This window comes from Ranitomeya imitator, chromosome 6, assembly GCF_032444005.1.
Source record: "Ranitomeya imitator isolate aRanImi1 chromosome 6, aRanImi1.pri, whole genome shotgun sequence".
Classification (NCBI taxonomy): Eukaryota; Metazoa; Chordata; class Amphibia; order Anura; family Dendrobatidae; genus Ranitomeya; species Ranitomeya imitator.
Genome location: NC_091287.1, coordinates 508,015,689 through 508,024,760, shown reverse-complemented (window position 1 = coordinate 508,024,760; position 9,072 = coordinate 508,015,689). Strand labels below are relative to the sequence as shown.

Genomic DNA, 9,072 nt, shown 5'->3' with positions numbered 1-9,072 from the left:
TCAGGAGAAGTGTTTCTTCAGACTACAGCTTGTCCTGAAACGTGACTAGGATGGACTACTGTTTGAATTATGTAACAAGAACCATTTTATCATGGTCTTGGAGAACCCTTTCAGTAAACTTGATATACCCCACCAGAAAGAGAGGCTAGGAAACTGGTGTTGGACATGGGCAGTATTGCAGAGGAATGGCGGGGTGCGGTATGTGAGTATATATTTTTGTATTTTTTTATAAGACCATCCTGGGATCATCTGTATAATAAAACATTGTAGTGGACAATCCCTTTAGTATATATTTTATGTCAGAGAAACACTTTTGCTGGCATTCTCTAATGAAAATATTTAATGAAAGGAGGTAAAATATTTATATTTATACAATTAGTGTATCTAATTCTCACATGAGAAGACCTGAGTCGCTGTGTGTTGGCCGACGATGGCCCATGGTGTATTTTTGGCCACATATGTCACTTGTGTGAAGCTTTGTTTAGAATGAGTTGTAATAAATCGCTCACCACGTTTTAGATCTGAAACCTTCAAGAAAACGCTGAATTTTATCCTGAGGTGTCTTATCATGTGTAATCAATTTATACGATGTCCTGGCAGGGAGGGGGGTTTCTTGCGAGACAAATAGGGACCCCCATGTCAAACAGCAATTTTTAGAATGGGAGAGAAAGGGATTTTCTCATAAAGGAAACCTATGTCTTTACATCAACAAAGTTGTTTGTGTGTAGGGAGGGAGGACAGCGAAGTTGTTAAATCACAGCTACACAGTCTACACAGTATTTTAGTATTATTACTATATTATTATTAATATTATTATTATTGCGGATTGATATGGTGGTATTATTTGGATATTGTTATTGGAAACCAATTGGTAGTTTTGATTGTGTCCTAAATTGCAGTACTGTTTATTCAATTTGTAAAAATACATGTAGGTATTATTTATGCATCGTCTGGCAGTATTATTTTAGATATGCTACTTTTAAAGTGATTGCCCAGGTCGCTCTATTTTACCAAACACCACCTGATTATTATTTTCTCTATCCAGTAATTTTCGGATAAGATAGCCAAGGTGAAAAATTCTTCATTCCCTCATTAAAGTCTATTGCTTTTCCTCACCCACTGCATCGAACGCACCAAGTGTTGGCCGGCATGGACATGATTTGGAAAATTACTGACGTGGAGCATCCAGTCATCTGTGGTGTCAGTGACCTCTAATAGCTCATATGATGGTGTCTGGTGTCATTCCACAGACAGTACTGCATGTCCTGACGACTGAATCACAAACCACAGAGTGAGTGGCTGAATACCAAGAAGCAGGAGATTACTTCCATTTCATCTTAGGAAAATGTATTCACTCTAGTTTAGTCAATGGCTTAAAATAAGATTGTCAGCTTATTGTACAAGAATACAGTGGCTTGCCAAAGTATTCACCCCCCCCCCCTGGTTTTTTCCTATTTTGTACATTACAACCTGTATTTAAATATTGTAATCCGGTTTGTGTGCGATGCATCAGCACTAAAGTTGGTGAAGTGAGAAAAATATAGGCGCAAATTAAATTTGTGGGATCAAATAACTAAAAATTGCCAAGTGCACATGTATTCACCCCTTTTGCGATGAAGCCCCTAAAAATTTCTGATGTGGTCAATTCCCTTCATAAGTCACATGTTTAGTGACAGGACGATCCCCTGGTTGCAATCTAAGTGTCCGTATATACAGTAAATTTCACCTTTTCTGAAAGGCCACAGAGGCTGCAACACCATTAACCCCTTCCTGACAAGACACGTGGGAGACTGTGGAGTCTATGGAGGAAGGTGCTGTGGTCAAATGAGACCAAAATTGAACTTTTTGACTACCTAGGTAAATGCTATGTCTGGCGCCAAACCAACCCAGCTAATCACCCCAAGAACACCATACCCACAGTGAAACATGGTGGTGGCAGCATCATGCTGTGGGGATGTTTTTCAGCAGCAGGAACAGGGTAAATAGCCTGAGTCAGCAAGTCGTGGAAAGCTCATAGAGGCTTATCCAAAACGACTTCCAGCTGTAATTGCCACAAAAAGAGGCTCTACAAAGTACTGCCTTTAGGAGGGTGAATATTTATGCACACTGAAGTTTCCAGTTATTTTGTCCTAATTGTTGTTTGCTTCATAATAAAAAGAAAACCAAATGTTCACAGCTGTAGGCATGTTGTACAAGAACTTCTCTTGATGGACACTCAATAGGTTGTCTAGTTATAGAATCGGCTAACATTTGGTATAGGATATGTTGGATAGGCAGGAGACAACTGCTTTGATCTTTGTTGATCCTGCCATGTTTTCTCCTGTCAACTTTGCTCACCTCTTAACTGAAATTACTTTTCTGGGCAGTCACTTTGTCACTTCTAGCAAGGTTGAAGAAGTAAAGTAATTTGGAGTTATTATGATGAGCATGGAGGCAATATTGCAGTATTATTTTAGCTATGTTCAAATTAAATGGAAAAATGTCTTTCACCTTCTGATCGGTGTCCTATGTGCTGTTCGGAATATAAAGGCTACAAGAGATTTGCCAATTATTACATTCTTATTTTCCTTATATTTACACGGAGTCACAACATTATACATACACAATATGAATACCTTGCATACCATCTGTGATTTCCATCTACAACTGTGATGAAACGTAATCCTCCACTCTGTAAAAAGTAACAGTGTCACTGCAGCCATCTCTTGGTCATGAATGCTTGAAATATTTTCCAAGACCTTAGCATCCAGCCTATTTAAAAGCCCGGCTGCTCTTCACCTCATTGTTACATATGAACCGAGAGTGTGAATTAATGAGTTGCTTCTTCGACAACTTCAAAAAGAAGACATTAAGACATTATAATGGCTCCCAACGAAACCAAAACCATGAAGCCTGTCCAAAGAATGGTCAGAAAGATTAAAACAGCAGCTTTGGTCTCCAGCTTAACTAGAGGTTGGCAGCAATGGGCATCAGAGCACTCAACAAAGCAATCTCAAGAACCTTCCGGTTGGAATCCAGGTGATGGAGAGTTTTCAGAAAATCTCAAATCCACTTTGGAGGAGAATCCCAAGTCTACAATTGTAACTGAACCGAAAAAAGAAGTCACATGTTCCTCAGAAGATGTCGCAGAGATGCACATAAAAACTAAAGTCGTCACCAAAAGTTTTTCAAGCAAAGCTCAAGAAAGAGGGATGGACATTGGCTCGTTGACTGAAAGGTATGAGAAAGAACCCTGCACACAAATACATAGCAAATATGATGATTCAATGATGGACAAGCTACTGCAAGGTCAAGTGTCTCCAACAAGGAGAAGGAAGTGCTCTAATCTGGTCTCACAACTCACAAAAGGCTGGAAGCATATGGAAAATGTTGGTGAAGAGCCACAAGAAGAGTCAAGGTCTTTACCAAAACTTGCTGAATTTCGCAGTGAAAGTCTGGAAACTGAAGACAGTGGCTATGGAGAGAATGAGGGAGATACAAAGACAGACTTGGAAAAGAAGAACGGCCTTACAGAAGTGAAAAAGGAAGACACAGCCATGATTAAACGGGCAACTTCTTCATTGTAAGTAATGCTACAATTATATTACTATTTTATATATAGCATGTTATGTATCATACAAATGTGCATGGCACCAATCAGGGCTTTTTTTCTGTAGGTCCTAAAATGAAAATATTTTTTATTAACATAGTGGTCACAGAATTGAGCCCTGACCCAGATACTCCCCATATTTATTTGCCTATTGTAGGTTTGAGAAACCTTAGCCAAGAACTCACTTAGATTTCACATGAAAAAGCCACACGCACCCATGGCCACCTCAGGAGACATTATATTATGTTCTTAAAAAAAATAGGTCCTAGGTGAGCAGTGTATATATATTAGCCATTTTATGATGTTGCTGCCAGCGCTGTAACTAGAAAATACTTGGAAAGTTAAAAGGTTTGGACCGAGGAGGAGGAGGTGGCTGCCCATAAGGACGTCACAGGGATGGAGGCCTTGTGGTTTGTGTCCCATGTGCTTGGTCTCCAAAAATGTTTGTGTGCACTTTTGTACAGATCACAAATTTCAAGACAAGTTCAAGTGGTGCTGATATACTACAGTTCTGTACCTCTGTATATCTGTTGCAGTGTTAAAAGAATAACTAAACTTTTATTTTTTTTCTTAATAAACCTGTCCAGCATAGAAAGTTCTTAAACTTTCAAAATCACTTTATTAGTGGATTTACCTTCATTGATGTAAAAACAAATTGCACGTAGGAGGCTTCCAATCCCCAGCTTTTCCCCGGTCTATCTGTCTTTAGCTGCATTGAAATAATGATTTATTAACCTTTTAACGTCCAATTATGGCTCAGAAAAACAGTGATCAGTGACCACCACCATAAGGCTGAATCTGCACTGAAACAAATTGAAAAAAAAAATCCGCATTTTGGTGAATGCGAATTTATGTAAAATTCCAATAGAATCTAATTCCACTTGAATTTATTTAGTCATCTCTGGTGCCTCCTGACCCTTTCATCTGTACTCCAAATGAGCATGTTCTGATATTTATGCAGCCGAAGGCAAATAGACAGGAAAGAGCAAGGAGTTTGGGAACCACTTACATGGAATTTTATTTCAAGAATGAAGACAAATCCCTTAAATAAATTGATTTACAAAGTTTCATAACTTTCCATGCTGGACAAAATAATTTAAAAAAAATTAAAGCTTAATTAGTTACTTTTTAATATAGCAGGGAAAAACATCGCAGCATGCTGAATCCAATGCTGAAATAAGAAGCTGTACGCCATCAGGAGCATTGCACAATCCATTACATCTATTCTGAGAGCCAGGGCAGGTGCAGACCAGGAGCTTAATATAGTCTGCAGTGATATATACCATGTAGTCTGCAAAGAAAAATAGTGAGGGCAGAATCACAGAAACAGGAGGCAGCAGTATTACTGAGTTATATGAGAGTAGCGCCCAGTGCAAGGGTTAAAAAGTTATAAAAATGTAATATTCCCAGTAAATTCTCAAAATACACAAATGCATTATTTACATTACAGTCACTTTTTGGTAAAGCTTTTGCTATTAAATCATTTAATCATCTACTGTAGATAAGATTTCAAAAAGTCCACTGTTTACAGGGAATAATCCGCCTGAATTAGTCAATATAAAAAAAAAAAAGATAAATTGTTTATTTCAAAATGAAGCCATATTCCATAAAATTCTGATAGGTGGGGTCCACGCCTCTGGATCATAAGCTATTGGAAGAAATGAGTTTCCAAGAGACTGTTCTGCCACGTGATATGGCCACCTCATCGTCCAATCCTAACCTGGATCCTGTTGCCAATTCACTGGGTGAAGCACAGGTTGGGGATCCCACCGATCTCCCCACCTATCAGACATTTATGGTATATACTGTGAACATGTCATCAAGACCGGCCAAAGGGTGTATGTCTAGTGATGAGCGAATGTGCTTGGATAATGTGTTATCCGCCATGCTCGGGAGCTAATCGAGTGTGTTCAGCGTGCTCGAATAACATGTTCGAGTCCCGGCGGCTGCATGTCTCTCCGCTGTTTGGCAGCCATAACAAATGAAGGAATTGCCTGTTTGTTAGGGAATCCCTGCGCGTGTTGCTGCTGTTGATCAGCTGTAGGTACTCTAACATATCATTCAAACACGCCGAAGACGCTCGGTTAGCACCCAAGCCTGGCGGATAACACCTTATCCCAGAACGTTCGCTCATCACTCTGTGTGACCAAAGCAGGTGCCAAAGAACGTCACCCTTCCATATTGAAGAGATCACCAATCTTAATGGTATGAACACTCAAAATATGCACAGTATGGAAGGGAGACCGAATCATCTATACTTTTTGGATTGGGTTATTTTCTGGATTTTTCAGCAACCATTTGTTTCAAGTTGGAGACCACTGGCGCAGTTATAGACCTATCTGGGCCAGTAATACAGGCGCACCACCATTCTGAATGGTAATACCTCTGAGTTACCTACTGTATACCCTTTGTGATTCGATTCACAAGACAGTCCAAAAAAAATAAGACTATTGCATCCTCCCTATGGAAATGGACCAATTTATGCGGCTGAATAGGGAACCGTCCAACTTAAAGGGTATGTGCACACGTTGTGGATTTTGCTGCGGATCCGCAGCGGATTGGCCGCTGCGGATTCACAGTTTTTCATGAGTTTACACTACTAAACCTATGGAAAACAAAATTCGCAGTGCACATGCTGCGGAAAAAAACACACGGAAACGCTGCGTTGTTTATTCCGCAGCATGTCAATTCTTTGTGCGGATTCCGCAGCAGTTTACACCTGCTCCATAATAGGAATCCACAGGTGTAAAACTGCAGGTGGAATCCGCACAAAAACTGCGAAAAAAAACAACGTAAATCCGCAGTGCGGAATTCCTGCGGATTTACCATAATCAGTGCAGAAAAATCTGCACACCTTTCCGCAACGTGTACACATACCCAAAGGGTTTGCTTTAAGTTTGTAAGTTTCCCCTATTCATAGCATGGGGATAGCATCCCGATCACTGGATATCCAACCGCTGATATTCGAGAACGGCGCTTTGAAGAGCCATGTGTAAATATAATGGAGGTCAAGCATGAAAACCTGGGCCTGTGGTCCCATTGACAATGAACTGTGATGAACACTGATCATGGTTCTTAGGATTGGTTGGAGCCCCAGTGATTGGATCTCCAGACATCAGATCGTTATTTCCTCTTCTATGGGTAGGAGAACATTTCCAAACTTGGAACAACCCATTTAAGAGCGGCTCTACATGCCATAAATGCCTGAGCTGAGAAAATACCCTTACAGTTGTTTTCCTTCATCCACTAGGTCGCACCTGTCTCAGGCGGTATGCAATAGATTAGTTGGGTATTAAACCATAAAACTCAAACACTTTACACATAACATTCCTGTAATGGACCTTGCATCAAAGATCTACCCAATAATCCCGAGGGGAAACAGTTGGCGTTACAGTATTTGTGTTGTGCTGAATGGAAGACGTATATCGGTATCTATCCAACTAGGAAAATAGTAATTAAAAATATATATATATTACTTTTCTTAAACTACAGGAGCAACAAGGCTGTAGGAGAACTTCAGAACATTAACAAAGCCTATAAACGAAACAGCCCCGTCAATAACATCAAGGGAAAATGGGAGAAGTGGTCTGGAGAACATGTCCTCAACCAGAAGCTGAATCCTTTCAGCGATGACTTTGACCATGATTTTGCAATGTCCAAACGACTACAGAAGGGTGAAGATGGCTACGGGCGTCCAAAGGAGGGAACCAAGACTGCCGAGAGGGCCATGAGGGCAGAAGCACACATACATCGGGAGATGAAAGACCTCTGCTTCATCATTTCTACAATGGCCGAACCAGGAAAAGACGGGAAGGTTCGTGTCACCTTTGGAGAACTGTTTGATAGATACGTACGGATTTCCGATAAGGTGGTGGGAATCCTGCTGAGGGCCAGAAAACATGGAATGGTGGATTTCCCAGGGGAAATGTTGTGGCAAGGCAGAGATGATCATGTGATAATAACCTTACTGTAGCCAAGATTCCAATTCAGGGTATGAATGTTTCCTCGTAGATAGTTGTATATATAAAAAAGCAGCATTTTTCATGATGGTGAGTTTGGTGACCATTTTACATGCATAGCTCATCCCCTGCACAGGGCGCATACTTATGTGCCATCCAGAAACAAAAATAGTCAACAGTTGTCACAATTAAACCAGTAGTCCATTCTAAAAAAAAAAAAAAATATGGGGCTCAAGGTTGTTTAAAAATACCTAATGGCCTCTTCACTTCCCCTTTCGGTGGCCAATATCACGTCCCTGCTGCAGCTTTTGATTGGCTGCAGCGGTTACGTTCTGTCCAACTGAGAGGAGACCATCTGATGCTGATTTTTTTCCGGAAGAGACAACAAGAAGGCTCGCAGGGGACACAGGCAATACTACAGGTGTCCAGTTACTTATTTTAATCAAAAAAAAAATTGTACACCATGCTGCGCTCAATTTTAATATAAAATTATTGTAGTTGACAAACAGTTTAATATAAAGTGTACAGGATTAAAAAAAAATGTTTTCAAGAAGCAACGCCACACTGAACAACGGAGTCCATGGACAACAGTAATGCTGTTCCTGCTTCTGCGAGGGCTGGGACAACATAAGATACTCTTTTTTTTCATGAGTTTTGAGTAACTGTTTCAAGAGGTATTCCCATCTCCAAGATCCTATCCCAATATGTAGTAGGTATAATAATAATATTAGCAAATACCTCCAATTAGAAATGTAGTATAGTTCTTCTGATTTGCAATGTCCCTTACCCCATGTGCAGGGCATTGCAGTAGCTTAGGGATCCATGGTTACAACCACTCATATAATGAGTTTGTTAGCGTTTAGTGGTCGTAAGCATGGATACCTATGCTACTCAATGCCCTACACATGGGGTAAGGGACATAGCGAATCAGAAGAACTATACTACATTTCTAATTGGAGGTATTTGCTAATATTATTATTATTATTACACCAACTACATATTGGGATAGGATCTTGGAGATGTCAGACACCATTGTAGTTCATAGGAGTCATTTGTACGTGCAAATTTAATGAGATATTTGTATGACTGCTGTACAACAAAATATCAAAAAGGAAAAAAAATATGCTTAAAAGTGGAGCATCAGCTATCAGAACCCCTATTTATTGAAATTGATGCCCCTGCCTTAGCAGAGCTTCGAAATCTGAAAACACAAGGGTTTTTCCTACTTTTCTAGACCTAGCAGTGCACCACTCTTCCCTTGAATGAGGCGTTTGTTACATGTGATTGATCAGAACAATTTATCAGCTTTGCTCCGTCAGGTCTTACTGTACTCTCACTGCTGTGAAGTCTTCGGTGTACAGCATTGTAGAAGAATCCGAAAGATCATTTATTTTGTATTATTTATTAATGCGTTTAACATTTGTTATAGTATTTTATACCTTAATAAATTATTTATATCAGCTGGTGTCATTGTGTTATTATCTCATGCCTTAAAGTAGTGACAAACGGCCTTATTACCGTGCG

The 9,072-nt window shown here is 39.9% G+C and overlaps 1 protein-coding gene across 1 annotated transcript; it reads left to right on the top strand.

Annotated features, from left to right (window-relative positions):
- The first annotated feature begins 2,781 nt into the window (after positions 1-2,781).
- On the top strand, positions 2,782-8,222 carry ABRA (actin binding Rho activating protein). The gene is made up of 2 exons (XM_069731773.1): positions 2,782-3,562; positions 7,082-8,222. The coding sequence occupies exons 1-2, from the start codon at positions 2,862-2,864 to the stop codon at positions 7,560-7,562; spliced, it is 1,182 nt and encodes a 393-aa protein (XP_069587874.1). The 5' UTR covers positions 2,782-2,861; the 3' UTR covers positions 7,563-8,222.
- Positions 8,223-9,072: the final 850 nt, after the last annotated feature.

Coding starts and splice junctions, on each gene's coding strand:
- ABRA (XM_069731773.1), top strand. CDS start 2,862: ATGGCTCCCAACGAAACCAAAACCATGAAGCCTGTCCAAAGAATGGTC. Junction 3,563..7,081: donor AAACGGGCAACTTCTTCATT/GTAAGTAATGCT, acceptor CTTAAACTACAG/GAGCAACAAGGCTGTAGGAG.